We start from the raw sequence: 17,968 nt of genomic DNA on the forward strand, positions 1-17,968 counted from the left end.
CCCATGGACTGTAGCTCCGCCATGTAGGACCGCCATGCTCCTCTGTCCATGGGATTCTTCAGGCAAGAATACTGCAGTGGGTTGCCATGCCCTCCTCCAGGGGATCTTCCCAACCCAGGGATTGAACCCAGAAGTCTCCCGCATTGCAGGCGGATTCTTTACCATCTGAGCCACCAGGGAAGCCCTAAAGACCCTGTACCAAGAAGGAATACATGCAGGAAAGCAGAACAAATAGATTAAGATCAGACGTTAGAGGAACAAGACTTCTAAAATTTATTAAAAAAGCATAAGAATTTGCTACTGTTCTGAATACATGTATTATTTTCTTCAATCCATATAATTTTATAGGTTTCTTATTAGAAGTTTCATTATTTTAAAAATGAAGTACAAAGCCTATACTTTTAACAGGTTTTAATTTTGCATGTTTCAATGATCCTCTCAGGTAAAATACAAATTGATTACCATCTTTCAATTAAATAATTTCAGTTGGCATGTAATTATATTTCAAAAAAAACACCTAAAATTCTGAATTCTTAAAAATGTTTATTGTATTCTTCAGCAAATCACATTTTAATATTGAAAGTTCCAATTTAAAAGAAAAAGTCACAAACCAAATAATTGGGGAAAAATACAGTAATGGAGATATGCCATTAGTCTTCAGGGTACACCTCACCATGGCATCACACACAGCACAGCATGAATCAGGCTTCTCAGCGTAAACAAACTTCTTTTCCATACCGAAAAATTTCTGTATTTGGAGAAGAAATAGCAAGTCTCCTGATGCTGACCAGAAGGGAATGGGTAAGTATCTAAGGTTAATCAGCTGTTTAGATGAAATTTTAAAAAATTATATTTTGAGTCACTCAGTATTTTCATGTTCATCCTAGGCAAGATGGGAATGTATTAATTAGCATTTTGGTAAATGTTTTGAATTGCATTTGGGCTTTGACTCAGTGTTGCCTGTTTCACACTTGCTCTCTCAAGTCTTTCAAAAGCCAATGCAGATATAAGAGCATGCTGGGAGTGAGAATAGCAATTTTTAGCTTTATAAAGCAAATTATCATGAGATATAAAAGATTTTAAAAATTTACATTTAATGGACAGTTCACTAGCTTCCCATCTAGTTGTTTCCTTGAATACATGTGATGTTTCTTGAAAACAGTTTGTTATACCTGCAGGGATAAAATATGTACGTGGTGATAGTCTAATAAACAAACAAAATAATATTGGTTATGGCTGTTCATCCAGACCATGCGAAATCTCTGACATCAGCTCTCTGTTTCCAAGCAAAATTAAGTTAAATGCTTTGATTCATCAAATGACAGACGTTGCATTTGATTGATTTCCAAGGCACATTTATGTAATAATTTTCAAGTTGTTTAGTCCCCTGTTTTGATTGTACTTTAAGAAGACTCATTTTAGCAGATAGATAATCTGTGTTATCACAGATCATAGAACCTACAAAAACTACCTTCCCATTCTTCAGTTCCTATGGAGTCTATAACTTTCATAATATGTCTGTACTCTTATTTCATTCAGTTTGTGCTAAAATAATCACCGCCCCCCCTCCCCGCCATGTGAATATAGCTCCTAATGCATTTACAATGCTATACTGAGATTAGGTGTTTAGGTGTTAATTTCCTCCATTGCTAAAGCTTAGGTCATTTTAGATGTTCAGTAAATACTCTTTGAACTGATGTAGAAAGTCTTTTTTGCGTGTAACCTAATAAATATGCATGAAAGAATGGCCAGATCTGTTCGATTTGTAAAGTGAGCATTCTTTTGGAACCATGGCTCACTAAAGAAAATGAAATCATTCTACCATCTACATGTATTACTTAGATGGTTCTTTTCATGGCCTGCATAGTTCAGTGATAGCCTATAAGAAAAGGACATTTTCACCCAGTGGAACAATGGTTTTTCTTGAAAAAAGTTTTTTTTTTTTCAGTAATCATAAAGAAGTTCTTATGAGGATGGGCAGGAGAATAATAAGCAGGCACATTCATTTTCCTCTGTCCGTCTTTTTTTGAATTGATCAATCCGTTGTGTTTGCTTCTTTTTGTTTCCTAACAAATCGGTAATATGGTTTATGCATTGTAATGTGTTCAGGGAAGTAACAGAATAGTTTCTTGGTCAAGTAGGAAAAAGTAACAGCTTTTCCATTTTGTAACCAGCAAACCTTTAGTTCAGGATGAGCTAATTTAAAATTAGTTGTTTAATCCAGGATTCAGTAAACTATAGCCTTGTACCAGATTTGGCTCACGGCATGTTTCTGTAAATAAAGTTTTAATGGAGCATAGATATACCCATTTATTTGCATATTGTCTTCTGAAGTACAGGACCCAGCAGACTTAGCCATTGTAACAGACACATGGCCCACAAAACCTAAAATATATAGTGTCCAGCTCTTGCAGAAAGTTTGCCAAACTTTGAGTTACGCCATAGAAATTAAACTTTTGAAGCAGGTGTGGATTCAAATCTTGCCTTACAGCTTGCTACTTGTGCAGTCTTGAGCAAATTATTTATTACAAAATTGTCTGACCTTTGATTTCTTTTTTTATAAATGGATAATACCACCCACCCCATATGTTTTTAATGGTGATTAAATGACATGAAATACATAAAGTACTTAATTTATTGGTTTTTAACTGATAGGCATTCTAAAAAAATTAGCTACATATAAGAAATATATATTAGTATATTAGTTTTCCTTTGTGCAACATCGAAAGTTAACTGGAAATAGAACTGCCTTATGATCCAGCAATCCCACTGCTGGGCATACACACTGAGGAAACCAGAAGGGAAAGAGACACGTGTACCCCAATGTTCATCGCAGCACTGTTTATAATAGCCAGGACATGGAAGCAACCTAGATGCCCATCAGCAGATGAATGGATAAGAAAGCTGTGGTACATATACACAATGGAGTATTACTCAGCCATTAAAAAGAATACATTTGAATCAGTTCTAATGAGATGGATAAAACTGGAACCTATTATACAGAGTGAAGTATGCCAGAAAGAAAAACACCAATACAGTATACTAACACATATATATGGAATTTAGAAAGATGGTAATAATAACCCTGTGTACGAGACAGCAAAAGAGACACCGATGTATAGATCAGTCTTATGGATTCTGTGGGAGAGGGAGAGGGTGGGGAGATTTGGGAGAATAACATTGAAACATGTATAATATCATGTATGAAACGAGTCGCCAGTCCAGGTTCGATGCACGGTACTGGATGCTTGGGGCTGGTGCACTGGGACGACCCAGAGGGAGGGTAGGGGAGGGAGGAGGGAGGTGGGTTCAGGATGGGGAATGCGGGTATACCTGTGGCGGATTCATTTTGATATTTGGCAAAACTAATACAATATTGTAAAGTTTAAAAATAAAATTTAAAAAATAAAGAAAAATTATTACAAAACTGTAAAAAAAAAAAAGAAAGTTAACTTTATTGTGAAACACTCTTACTATGAAAAAGTTTGTTTCCTTGTTTATTGTGTTATATTTTTATCCCAAAGATACAGATGGTGGTATAGTCACTGTTTCTAACTCTGTTATTTATTCAATATCAGTATTAATTGTATACCACTTTGATGAAAGTCTGATATCTTTGACCATATATAATTTTATATAACCTATAAATTAGTGGTTAAGAGTCTAGAATTTGGAGTGTCATAATTTTAGTCCCAATTCATCTGTTTATTAATCTTTCTGAAACTCCTAACTATAAGGTGAAGATGAAAGTATCTTCCTCATTGGATTGTTTAAAATAGGGATCCCCAGACTCTGGGATCTAATGCCTGATGATTTGAGAAGGAGCTGATGTAATAATAATAGAAACGCAATAAATGTTATGCCCTTGAATCATCCCCAAACCATCCCTCACTGAACCCCCAGGCTGTAGAAAAATTGTCTTCAACAAAACTAGTCCCTGGTGCCAAACAGGTTGGGGACCACTGGTTTCAAAGACTGAGTGACATCATATATATAAAATGCATAGCATCTTGTCTGCATGGAGCAGATATCCTGCACATTTTTTTTTTTTAAATCATCATGATCATCCTTTTCCTGTGCCTTCCTATTGTACAAATGTAAGCATCATAAAAATTGTTTTAGTGTAATTTTATGGACAACATTTTATACAGTCTTGATTCTTTAAAAATTTCTCCAAATCTTTTTGCCAATGAGTTCTCTAGGAAATACAATTTTATGGAGCATTTTTCTTAGTGTTCTTGGTTTCATTCGTAGTTCCAGATGGGGGAAACACTGATTAGAGATGCTCTGGTTTTAACAGGATGCATCTTCACTGAAGGGAGCAGAGTTAAAGATGGAAGCATTAATATATTCTTGTTAACAATACCTAAACATTCAGATGGAAAAAGATGGAAAGAGAAAAAGGGTCCAAGGATATGGTTAAGCTCTCAAAAGGGGCCTGAAAAGAAGTAAGACTAAAGCTCTCTTCTCTACTACCATGTGGAACATCTAGAACTATGTCTTTATGTGAGTTGGGAATAACCCCTCCTTTTGGAAAAACGCTGGCTTAGAAGTAGACAGGTGACTTAGTAAGATGAAGGTCTTTGAGCAAAGGAAAAGGAAACCCCTTGATACTTGGTATACACTCTCTCATAAGGGTGAAAACTCTATGAGTGGGGCATGGATTGAATGTCAGCCTCTACTTGCTGTCTCAGGCACTCTTGTGCAGTGCATGTACTGTACAATGAAAGATGGATGGTTCTGCTACTAAATCTTCTGAAATTCTGCTTTCTGACATGCTGACTATTCCTAGCCTAGGCACAAGGCCCTGAAAGAAATGATTGGAGGTGGTATCCAGAGGCCGAAATGAATATGAGTACATTTGTACTCATAGCACATTTTCTTTGCCCAAAAATGAATCCCCAACTTGAAGATCTTGTTAATTATCAATTTGCAGATAAAACTTTCACATTCATATAGAATGAGACAGAAGCTATTTGACAAAGAGACATTAGACAGACCTGCTGACTGCAGGATTCACAAAAAAAGTATCAACCTGGCAGTAAAAGAAGTAGAAAAACTAAAGTGGACACAAGAAATATGAACATAGCAGCCTCTGTTTAGTTAGACAGCAAGCAGACTTTCATACCAAAGCTCCAACCCTGCCGTCTTTTCTTCTTGCAGGGAAACCTTTCTTGATTATCTCTGCTGATGGTGTTATCTTCTATACTCTTTCTATTGATTCTGTTCTTATTTCACTTTTATTTTTACAGCCTACAGTGATATAATAGTTATTCATATATGGTTATTCATTGTGCTTATAGCTTCAAGAGAATAGCTTGTCTTGATGTATGTTTAATTCAGTATTTCTTATCTATGCCTTTTGCAGAGGACACTCAATAAATATTAAATGATCAAATGGAAGGACAAACATCAGAATATGTAAAATTATCCAGCAGGCATGTGAATGGGAAGGGTTTGTAATTGACCGTATTTTTCTATTTTTTGATTTTTTTCTCTTCTTGAAATATTTATTTCAAATACCCTGTTTAGAGTTGAGTTTTCAGTTACTGCTGCTGCTGCTAAGTCGCTTCAGTCGTGTCCTACTCTGTGCGACCCCATAGAAGGCAGCCCACCAGGCTCCTCCGTCCCTGGGATTACTAGTACAGGGCAATTTTAAGATGAGGCAAATAAGCCTTCGTATGTTGAGGGATTGAATAATGTTTGTAGTGTGATGCTGCAAGACTTGGAGAGAGACTTATTCCTATAGTGAGGAGAGGACTCAAAGCTACTGAGGCCACGAAATAATCTCCTGACCATAATCTTAAAGGAAAATTAACTTGATACATTACAAGGAAAGGTAAAGAACTACTTAGAAGATAGTTCAATTAGCATGAAGTTCTACCTGTGAGCCAAGACGCCCCCTAATAACAATTATTCTAGAGGACGGAAGTTTATTTTTCTCCCAGATCTGTGTCTGAAAGTGGGGACCGCCCAGTGTCTGCCATCCAAGCTTCTCTCCTCTTGTTGCTCTTTAATGTGGAAGTTCCATTCCCTGCATCACTTCAGGGCCTGGGGGACACTAACTCCAGCCATCAGAGCTTATTCCAGCTGCCAGGAAGAAAGAAAGAGGGGGGAAGGACAACCTGCTTCCTTTTATTGATGGTTTCTGGAAAGCTGTATGCTGTACATAAGTTAACTTGTATTTCATTATCCAGAGCTTAGTAGTACAATTAGCTATAAATGAGACTGATAAATGTTATTTTTATTCTGGACAGACAAATAGCTAAAAATACTTGTTTCTGTTATTCAAAAAGAAAGGAAGAATGAATATCAGACTTTATTAACAGACTTTTTAATGGTGAGGTTTTTTTTTTTAAATATTCTAGGGCGTATGGAGAGAAAGCCATAAGCTAGAGTTAAGTAGAACTTTTCTTAAAAGATAGTGCACACATTCAGTCATTCAACAAACATTTATTGAGAGTTATCCTGAGAGCCTAGAGTAGTTCAAGGTGTAAAGGGAGTTATCGGTATGAATCAATGATCAAAGCTCTGAGAGCAGCTGTAATGGGAGGGAGGATAAAAGCCTGGCATGAGACTCCCGAGGAACATCAGAAACGACCTTTAAGAGCAGTGCCCAGGCAGTGTGGGAGAGGTGGGGCGTTTAAGCTTAGGTAAGAGGAAAAGCACCTCTTCTAATTTCATAAGTGAGAAATAGCCTAGCACCTTCACTCTTCTGCTCCATCAGCCTTATCATTTATTAACTTGTTTTCTGTTCCATTCTGGCTTTAACCATCATTTTATGTTTATGTTACAGCCTTCAAACTTTGGAAATAAGAGTAGGGAATAGTCTATGGTATAATATTATGTTTGCTTCATTCTAAAGTGCATACTTTGTTTTACATTTGTAGAACTCAACCAAAATATACTTTGTGCATAGTGCTTCAAGAACTTAAAGAATAGAATAAAAAGCAGCTGCCTTTTCCCCTTTAAAAATGTGTTTATTTGCTTGCTTGTACTTATCTATTTAAACTAGAAGAGAATGAAAATTTTGGCTTGTATAGTATTTTATGTCTCTTGGAGCTATTTCTAAAAGCTTAAGATTTTAGTTGAATGTTGTTTATTTTACTATAATGATTTCTAGAAGGTAATATGTATTTTGTTATTGTTTATTGTAGTTTATATTAAGGTATATTAAAATGTGATGTGATTTCTTATGTGTTCTTGACTTTTCTCAAAATAGCCAGTAAAATTAAAATGTGACATATTGGCAGATTGAAAGTTTCAGAGTTTTCTTTGACATATAGAAAAGGTATTTAAATTCTGCCTAAGTTGTAATTTGAAAAGAAGATAAGGCAGCATTTACTCTCAATGGAGTTTGTAAGTTAAAGCTTAAAAGCAAATCATATATAAACACCCTACTTGACTACACTGCTTGATAATTGATTATACAATATAAAAATGAATAAGGGTATTAGAAAACTTAATTTTATAATAAAAAATTAAAACCTCTAATCTGTGGTTGCATACAGAAATAAGATTTTCTATCTACGCCTGATTATTAAAATGTGCTGCATTGCTTAGAGAATACACTTGTGGACACAGTAGGGGACACAGAAGAAGAGGGTGGGATGAATTGAGAGAATAGCATGCAAACATATAAATTACCATATGTAAAATAGAAAGCAAGTGGGAAAAGAATTGTGCTGTATCGATGAATTCTCTTTTCCTTTTTTCTTCTTCCTTTTTTTTGGTCCACTACAAAATCAGTTTGCCTGCTTCTTTGGAAATTAACATTATAGTGTTTTTTCATTTAATTTAATTATACTATAGTCTTTAAGACGGAGAAGGCAATGGCACCCCACTCCAGTACTCTTGCCTGGAAAATCCCCATGGAGGGAGGAGCCTGGAAGGCTGTAGTCCATGGGGTCGCTAAGAGTTGGACACGACTGAGCGACTTCACTTTCACTTTTCACTTTCATGCATTGGAGAAGGAAATGGCAACCCACTCCAGGGTTCTTGCCTGGAGAATCCCAGGGACGGGGGAGCCTGGTGGGCTGCCGTCTATGCGGTCGCACAGAGTCAGACACAACTGAAGAGACTTAGCAGCAGCAGCAGCATAGTCTTTAAGAAGGCTTTAACTTTCACTTATTACATGGCTGTTCATTTGGATACCTTCATAAATGAGTCATTCATCCTATTTTGCTGATAGTCCCTGCTCCAAATTCAGTGACTTCCCATTGTAATTGTTTAAGTGTTCTCATGGTCTTGCCCAGGATCTCTTTCCACATTCCTCTGATGTCTGCTGTGCCCCCTGCCCTCTATAGTGCGGTGGGTTCCCCCTATAGTGGCAGTTCGTCCTGAATGCCATTCTCTTCCTTGCCTCAGAACCTTTGCACACAGTTTTCCCCTGCCTAATAATACTCTATCAACTCTCTTAGCTCAAACCTCTCTTCTTTATGGAGGTTCTCCTTGATGTCCAGTGCAGATACAGACACTTTTACCAAGCATGACCTATGGTACTTTTTCTGTATACCTTTTATCTGAGTTTGTCTACTGATTGTTAGGTTAATTCTGTCTCTTCCACTAGGCGATAACCTTCCAGGCCAGGTCTCCATTGCCCATCAGCATCCAGCACTATGCTTGTCATTGATACGTATCACTAAAAACTTTTATTTATTTGGCTGCCTCTGATCTTTCAGTGCATGGGCTCAGAGATTGTGTCACATGGGCTTAGTTGTTGCCCTGAGGCATGTGGGATCCTAGTTCCCCATCCAGGGATCCATGGTGCATAGACAACCATGTGCCCTGCATTGCAAGGCAGATTCTTAACCACTGCACCAACAGGGAAGTCCCAGTATCACTAAACACTTTTTTGAGTAAGTGAATGTATAAGCACAATTTTTAGCTTCATACTGAAGAACTAAGTGAAGTTCACTTTATATTACTAATCCTGATTGAGAAAAATACATACATAAATTTAACTCACTCTTATCTTTGGAATTAAACCACATAGTGTTGTCAAAAGCACCTTTATACATAGAGTCAGAAGGTCTGTATTCAAATTTGAACTCAATCACTTTGTAGCTGTGCCGTCTCCATCAAACCACTTAAACTTTTTGGACTTTAGGTTATTCATCTTCAGTATACATGGCTAATGCCTACCTTGAATATTTGTTTGAGAATTAAGTAAAAAAAAAACATATATATATATATATATATATATATATAAAGGAACCTGTTGCAGTACCTAATATAAAACGCACTCTCAATAAGTATTATATACATTTGAATATAGTCTTCATTACATTCTATGTTCATCATAATTGTTTGATATCTCTAAACTGAAAGTGGGCTTCCCTGGTGGCTCAGACAGTAAAGAATCTGCCTGTGTTGCGGGAGACCTGGGTTTGATCCCTATGTTGGGAACATCCCCTGGAGGAGGAAATGGCAATCCACTCCAGTATTCTTGCTGGGAGAATCCCTGTGGGCACAGGAGCCTGGCAGGCTATAGTCCTTTGGAGTCGCAAAGAGTCAGACATGACTGAGCAACTAAGAACAGAAACTGAAAGTCACATAATATTTAAGTGAACCCAGTGGTTCTCAAAGTACAACCTCTCCCACCACCACCCCCCCGCCCCCGCATGTCAATCAGTGGAATCTTTTTTTATTTCTAGTCTTTGATCTCATAGGATAGAATTAGGGACCAAGGAGTTGAGTGGTTCAGTTGACCAGGGGCAGGGTAAACCAGAGACAAGGGCAGAAGGCCAGCAGTGGAGAGGGCCCAGCAGTCTGTGGGCTATAATGTAGCCTTGTTATTCTGTGGAAAAATTGCGTATGTGGGGCACTCTGGGATTCTACAAAGTAGTGAAAGTGGAGTGAAAGTGGAAAGTAGGACCAGGAGTTGTGTTATGCTTCAAACGTGTCATCTTGCCTAGTCCCCGAAACAACTCAAACACGTGATTACCATAATTATTTTCACTTTATGCATGAGGTAACAGAAAGAAATAGGAGGTTAACCAGCCCAAGGCTTCCCAACTGCAAGTGGCAGGAACAGGATCTGAATTCACAATCTGACTCCAGAGCCACAGGTTTGGTCAATAGATTTTATTGCCCACTTTACTGAGGAGGCATTGCTTTGGATAGTTGGAGTCCTAGGGATTTGTGCCAGGAGGGTTTGGAAGAGTGAGACAGGAAGATGCAGGCTTCTGAGGAACACTCACCTGGGAATTCACCCAGGAAAACTTTTCTAGGATTTAAGGTGGGGTTGGGGTGCCCTTTGTATCAGATTGCTCAGATTTTCTCCAGCCAATGCCCCTTTGTCTTCATTTTTAAATGATAATCTCTTAGAGCCAAAGAACTCCAGCAAGATGTAAGCAAAAGTGAATTGCCAGGAGAGGCAAACCTGAGAAAACACTCAGTCTCTTCTTAAATTCTTTGAGGCTAAGAAATCCAGTGTTAAATCATTTAACCGTGTGCTTACTATATGCCAGATTCCATGATAGGTGTTGGGGCTACAAAATGAGTCCAACACAGACATGGTTCTCAAGGAACCCCACTCCTATGTGGAAGATGAATTCCATCAGTTTCACAGTGGAGGAAGAGCTTTGATGGAGGAAGGAAGGCTCAGAGTACTTTGTAAATAAAAAACAGACTTCAAATCCTACCCGAGGAGTCATGGAATGCTCCTCTGAGCACTGTGCAATGTCCTGAAGGCATGGAAAGACAGGAGCCATGGGTAAGGTGCACCCTGCGGGGAAACAAGGAAACCAGGAAACCTTGTGCTTTCACGTGTCATGGACTCCCATGTGTGAAGGCTGTTGAAAATAAAAGGAGTCACTTTATTTTTATTTGGTTGTACAAAATTAAGAACTCTCCATTTAGTCCTAAAATAAATATATATATTTTTAAGAACTTTTTTCTAAACTTTGGATATTTTTTGTTTGATGAGTCTTAAATTATCTCTTAAGAGTTGAACTCCTTGGAAGAAAAGTTACGACCAACCTAGATAGCATGTTGAAAAGCAGAGACATTACTTTGCCAACAAAGGTCCATCTAGTCAAGGCTATGGTTTTTCCAGTGGTCATGTATGGATGTGAGAGTTGGACTGTGAAAAAAGCTGAGTGCCGAAGAATTGAGGCTTTTGAACTGTGGTGCTGGAGAAGACTCTTGAGAGTCCTTTGGACTGCAAAGAGATCCAACCAGTCCATTCTGAAGGAGATCAGCCCTGGGATTTCTTTGGAAGGAATGATGCTAAAACTGAAACTCCAGTACTTTGGCCACCTCATGCGAAGAGTTGACTCACTGGAAAAGATTCTGATGCTGGGAGGGATTGGGGGCAGGAGGAGAAGGGGACGACAGAGGATGAGATGGCTGGATGGCATCACTAACTCGATGGATGTGAGTCTGAGTGAACTTCGGGAGCTGGTGTTGGACAGGGAGGCCTGGCGTGTTGCGATTCATGGGGTCGCAAAGAGTTGGACACGACTGAGCGACTAAACTGAACTGAACTGAAGAGTTGAATTTTCTATTCAAGGAAACATACTTTAACAAGCTTTCAATACCTGCTTTTTATAGGAATGACTTGACTACACGTTAAAAAAAAAAAGTTGAGTATTAGATACAGTTTCATATTACCTTTTAAAGAAACATATGTGGTTTATAGTATATAAAATAGATAGTGATTTATGTTGAAATAGCGACTCAACCCTTTGCTAGCTAGTGTTTGGGGCCATTCAATTAATCCCTCCCAGTTTCAGTGCTTCTTATTTCCAGAAAGGATGGTCGAAGTATTAAATGAGATCATTTATTTGGAAGTAACTGTCACTCAAAAGGCAGGATTTGTTATTGTTATAAATCTGAGTTCAGAATTGCCCTTAAGAGAGTTTAGTCTTCAGCAGATGTTTCCTTGCTGGCTTTCATCCTCTGCCATTGCTTTTGCCTTTCTATTACACTTGTTTCTTCCTTGCAGTTTAGTCCCCTCTCATTTATCTTTTCTTTTATCTTGTAAGAAAGCAATTGTTCACTAACGTGTAAGATCCCATCCAGGTTCTGACTGTCAGCTGCTTTCAGAGTGTGGTCAGTTTAAAGATGAGATACAAGTGAGAGAAGACTGGCCGAAATAGTTCCTTTTTTTATGTTATCATCTTGACTGCCTGAAAAAGAGTCCAAAGATATTAAAGCCTAAGGGGTAAAGTATTAAATGGCACAAAAATACCAGTACTAGAGAAGAAACAAGTTATCAGTTCCTCAAATGCTATCAGTTTATTTTGACAGTCTCTGGTATCTTTTCTGTATTTTAGTTATAATCATCTTAGCTATGAATTTTTTAAAACTTAATTTTTTTGTTGTTGTTGGCTTCTGCAGGTGTGTGGAATACTTCCTTCCCTTCATCAGCAGTTTTCCTACAGAATTGTATGTGGTCTTCTTAACTGTCAGGTGGTATATTGGCAGAAGTAAATGAGATCTCTCTAGTGACCGGTTTCTTAGCCTAGAGTCTGTTTAAAACATCTGACATGCTGTGGGATGAAATTGTTAAACAAAAGTTTTGCTATTGTTTAAAATTACGTGAGCAAAATTAATTATGTATAAATCATATTATGTCAAATTATAGCATTAGTCTTCTTCCTCATAAAACCTTTAAAAGTGGCATGGGATACCACCTTTGTCATCATTTTAAAATTAAATGTTAAAATATACAATGTACTTTGAAACCTTCTGCCTGTTACTTAAACTCTCTTTGGTTATTTATTTTAAAAATAGAGACAATAATTTTAGAAAGCAATATTATGTGATTAAAACCAGTTTGTGTGGTACTTTAAGGAACTCTCCAACTACAAGGGCTTAGGAAGGAAAGTTTAGCAGTTTAGAGAACAGACCTCATAGAAGTGTATAATGCTTACTATGTTTGGCATTAAGCTAGCCACTTTTTACTCTTTGATTCTATCTTCTCAAACTCATAGGACAAGAAAGGCCATTGTTCTTGTTTTTAAAAATTGGAATGTGAGGGTTGGTGCCTTGTGGGCGGGTTCACAGGCACAGGTTCACAGGCACCGTGTGTCAGAGTGAAATTTGAACAGTAGTTCTTTTTGATTGCACTGTATGCCTTTCAGTGAAGATCTTTCTAAAGCTTGTATACTTTTTTCCTGATTGACTCTTGTTCCTTATACCTAAAAGATAGTGTTTTTAATAATATTAAAACATCTGAATTACCCACAAAATGTATTCTCAGCTTAATTTTGGAGTCTTTTATTACAATTTAATTCTTAGGGAAAACAAAATTCTATATATTTACTAGAAATTTTGATTAACCTAAATAATCTTGACCAATTCAGATAATGAAGAATTTGTAAGTTTTGTGTTTCTATAATTTATTCATATGTCTATGCTGTACCTTCTCTGGGCTAGGAATTCTAATCAATAAAATAGGTAGTTTCTCCTTTTATGATAGTAGAGGACACAAACAATGAACAACAGAAGACACACCAAATACTGTCAGATTTCACCTAGAATTATACTTCTTCCCTGAATCTTGATCTGATGGTTATTAAAACTAATATGTATGTACAGGGCCCTGGGCAAATATAATCAGATGATTTCCTAAGCAGGTATGCAGAGGGAAATTTGCTTCCAAAGAATCAGTTCTTAAGGGGACCAGGTAAACTTGAAAAAAATTATGTTATATTCCTTTTTCTGCATTTTGCTACAGTCTGCTTTAATTACTGGAAACTGCCATTCCTGCTGCCCCCTGCTCCACCCCGCTCCAGAAAATATAATTAAACACCTTAATGCTGCCAGTGCCACTGCTGATCACTGTGGTCTGTTGCCTGTGTGGAGCTTGTGTTGAACATCATCCAATGACTGGGTAATGACAAGGAAGCGAAATCAGCCCACATGTAACTCAGTTTACAGCATAGTGACCATAAGGAACTGCAGCTCAGTGCTTTGATAGTGATTAAAGAGCCATATTCTGTGTTCTCCTGATATTTAATATATGCAACAAATTATTATCATGGGTATTTTAAAAATTACTTTGGGCTTTTCTCAGTGCTGTTTCAAAATCAAAACATTACAAGTTTACTTCCAAGATTTAGTAAAAATCTGAGGTCAGTAATAATCAAACTCTTGTTATACCTTGTTTTCAGGTATCTCTAAGGTCATTAAGGCATTTTGAACTTGGCTGGGGATTTATCTTGGTTTTTAGACTTTTTTTTCTAATATGTATAAGAATTACCTGCTGCTGCTGCTGTTGCTAAGTCGCTTCAGTTATGTCCGACTGTGCGACCCCATAGATGGCAGCCCACCAGGCTCCACTGTCCCTGGGATTCTCCAGACAAGAACACTGGAGTGGGTTGCCATTTCCTTCTCCAATGCATGAAAATGAAAAGTGAAAGTTAAGTCACTCAGACACGACTCTTAGCGACCCCATGGACTGCAGCCCACCAGGCTCCTCTGTCCATGGGATTTTCCAGGCAAGAGTACTAGAGTGGGGTGCCATTGCCTTCTCCGAAGAATTACCTAGAGATGTGTTTATATATATAAAAATAAAAAAAGCCAACTATGATGACTCTTTGGCTGTATTGCAAGACTTAGATTTTGTGACTGTTACATGGAGTCCAGATAACTGTGCATTTTCCTTCCAACTCTTTTGGGTGATCCATGGACCACACTTTGGAAAACACTGGTTTGGGTATAATGGTGCTCTCACAGAAAGGCCTCACTGGTCGTATCCATCAAGACTGATAGTGTGAAGCTACGTGTTTGAGTATGGGCACCATCTTCCCTGGGCTTCCCTGGTGGCTCAGACAGTAAAGAATCCACCTGCAAAGTGGGAGACCTGGGTTCAATCCCTGGGTTGGGAAGATCCCCTGGAGGAGTGCATGACAACCCACTCCAGTATTCTTGCCTGGAGAATTCCATGGACAGAGGAGCCTGGCAGGCTATAGTCCATGTGGTCACAAAGACTCGGACACAACTGAGGGACTAAGCACAGTCATCTTCCCTAATTAAGGTGAATTAACTTTCCTGCTTGATAACTAATTTCATTTTGTATTTTAAGCCTAAACATCATCAGTGAGCTTGCAATTTGTAGATAGATCATTTGCCAACTGCATCTCCCTCCCTGAATGATCACCTTGCATCATATCCCTCATTATCAGAGGGATTTAGCGGACTGGTCAGTTTTCTCATAGCAGTAAGTAAGGAATTGGCGTGAAATTTTCAAAAATGAGAGATGAAGATAACCCAACCTATAACTTCAGTTTAGATTTGGCCTAATTGTCCCAATATCTGAGACCTAGAATAGTGAAACTGGCCTAGTTAATGAAGACTCTTGAATTCCCTTCCTGGTTTTGCCATTTGTTGCTGATTGAACTCTGATTCTTGACATCCTTGATCATGAATTCTCTTGACTGGTTTCTGTACCTCTCTAAACTAAATGTGATTCAGAGGAGTTTAGATACTGATTATCCAATCAGATCTTTGTCTGCTATTAAGTGACTGAAAGAAAGAACCCAAGTATATTTTCCACAGTTTGTTGTGGTCCATTCAGTCAAAGGCTTTGGCATAGTCAAAAAAGCAGAAGTAGATGTTTTTCTGGAACTCTCTCTTGCTTTTTTGATCCAACAGATATTGGCAATTTGATCTCTGGTTCCTCTGCCTTTTCTAAATCCAGCTTGAACATCTGGAAGTTCATGGTTCACGTACTGTTGAAGCCTGGCTTGGAGAATTTTGAGCATTACTTTACTAGCGTGTGAGATGAGTGCAATTGTGCAGTAGTTTGAGCATTCTTAGGCATTCCCTTGTAGCTCAGTTGGTAAAGAATCTTCCTACAATTCAGTAGACCTGGGTTCGATCCCTGGGTCAGGAAGATCCCCTGGAGAAGGAAATGGCAACCCACTCTAGTATTCTTGCCTGGAGAATCCCATGGGCAGAGGAGCCTGGAAGGTTATAGTCGGACACAACTTAATGACTGAACTACTGCTACTACTTGAGCATTCTTTGGCATTGCCTTTCTTTGGGATTGGAATGAAAACTGACTTTTGCAGTCCTGTGGCCACTGCTGAGTTTTCCAAATTTGCTGGCATATTGAGTGCAGCACTTTCACAGCATCATCTTTCAGGATTTGAAATAGCTCAACTGGAATTCCATCACCTCCACTAGCTTTGTTCGTAGTGATGCTTTCTAAGGCCCACTTGACTTCACATTCCAGGATGTCTGGCTCTAGGTGAGTGATCACACTGTTGTGGTTATCTGGGTCTAAGATCTTTTTTGTATATTTCTGTGTATTGTCCAGAGAAGGCAATGGCAACCCACTCCAGTACTCTTGCCTGGAAAATCCCACGGATGGAGGAGCCTGGTAGGCTGCAGTCCATGGGGTCGCTAAGAGTTGGGCACGACTGAGCGACTTTACTTTCACTTTTCACTTTCATGTATTGGAGAAGGAAATGGCAACCCACTCCAGTATTCTTGCCTGGAAAATCCAGGGACAGAGGAGACTAGTGGGCTGCCGTCTATGGGGTCACACAGAGTTGGACACGACTGAAGTGACTTAGCAGCATCAGCAGCTGTGTATTGTTGCCACCTTTTCTTAATATCTTCTGCTTCTGTTAGATGCATAGCATTTCTATTGTTTGTTGTGCCCATCTTTGCATGAAATGTTCCCTTAATATCTCTAATTTTCTTGAAGGGGTCTCTAGTCTTTCCCATTCTATTGTTTTCCTCTATTTCTTTGCATTGATCAGTGAGGAAGGCTTTCTTGTCTCTCTTTGCTGTTCTTTGGAACTCTGCATTCAAATGGGTGTATCTTTCCTTTTCTCCTTTGCCTTTCGCTTCTCTTCTATTCACAGCTATTTGTAAGGCCTTCTCAGACAACCATTTTACCTTTTTGCGTATCTTTTTCTTGGGGATGGTCTTGATCCCTGCCTCCCGTACAATGTCACAAACCTCCGTCCATAGTTCTTCAAGGACTCTATCAGATCTAATCCCTTGAATGTATTTGTCACTTCCACTGTATAATTGTAAGGGATTTGATTTAGGTCATATCTGGATGGTCTAGTGCTTTTCCCTAAGGTTTTACCTAAGTGGTTTTACCTAAGGTTGAGTTATGTATGCTGTCACTTCAGTCGTGTCCGACTCTGTGCGACCCCATGGACGGCAGCCCACCAGGCTTCCCTGTCCCTGGGATCCTCCAGGCAAGAACACTGGAGTGGGTTGCCATTTCCTTCTCCAATGCATGAAAGTGAAAAGTGAAAGTGAAGTCGCCCAGCTGTGTCCGACTCTTAGCGACCCCATGGACTGCAGCCTACCAGGCTCCTCCGTCCATGGGATTTTCCAAGCAAGAGTACTGGAGTGGGGTGCTTAGGTAGTATCAAAAGCGTTGTTGTTGCTCAGTTGCTAAGTCATGTCTGACTCTGCGACCCCATGGGCTGCAGCACACTAGGCTCCTCTGTCTTCCACTATCTCCCAGTTTGCTCAGATTCATGTTCACTGAGTTGATGATACTATTGAACCATCTCATCCTCTGCTGCCCTCTTCTTCTTTTTCCTTCAGTCTTTCTCAGCATCCACATCTTTTCCAATGAGTTGGCTCTTTGCATCAGGTGGCCAAGTATTGGGACTTTTACTTCAGCATCAGTCCTTCTAATATTTAACCCTATTTCAAGGTTGATTTCCTTTGGGATTGACTGGTTTGATCTCCTTGCAGTCCAAGTTCTTTGATGCTCAGCCTTCTTTATGGTGCATACATGACTACTGGAAAAACCATAGCTTGGAGTATATGGACTTTTGTTGGCAAAGTGATGTCTGTTTTTTTAATACATTGTCTAGGTTTGTCATAGCTTTTCTTCAGAGAAGCAAGCATCTTAATTTCATGGCTACAGTCACTGTCCATGATGATTTTGGAGCCCAAGAAAATAAAATCTGTCACTGCTTCCACTTTTTCCCCTTCTATTTGCCATGAAATGATGGGACTGGATGTCGTGATCTTAGTT

At 38.7% G+C, this 17,968-nt stretch overlaps 1 protein-coding gene across 12 annotated transcripts in view; it reads left to right on the plus strand.

Annotated features, from left to right (window-relative positions):
- PATJ (PATJ crumbs cell polarity complex component) overlaps window positions 1-17,968 on the plus strand; it is a 389,086-nt gene that overhangs the window by 184,262 nt on the left and 186,856 nt on the right. Inside the window, exon 28 of one of the 12 annotated variants that reach the window (XM_086394297.1) lies at window positions 12,346-12,452. The exons of the other annotated variants lie outside the window; for them this stretch is intronic. Within the exon in view, the coding sequence (XP_086250423.1) occupies window positions 12,346-12,410 (65 nt within the window). The 3' untranslated portion in view covers window positions 12,411-12,452. Of the gene's footprint in view, window positions 1-12,345; window positions 12,453-17,968 lie in introns of those variants that run through there. 12 annotated transcript variants of the gene reach the window in all.

This window comes from Bos grunniens, chromosome 3 (assembly GCF_055505025.1).
Source record: "Bos grunniens cultivar Pamir isolate PY7600 chromosome 3, Bosgru_T2T1.0, whole genome shotgun sequence".
NCBI classification, from domain to species: domain Eukaryota; kingdom Metazoa; phylum Chordata; class Mammalia; order Artiodactyla; family Bovidae; genus Bos; species Bos grunniens.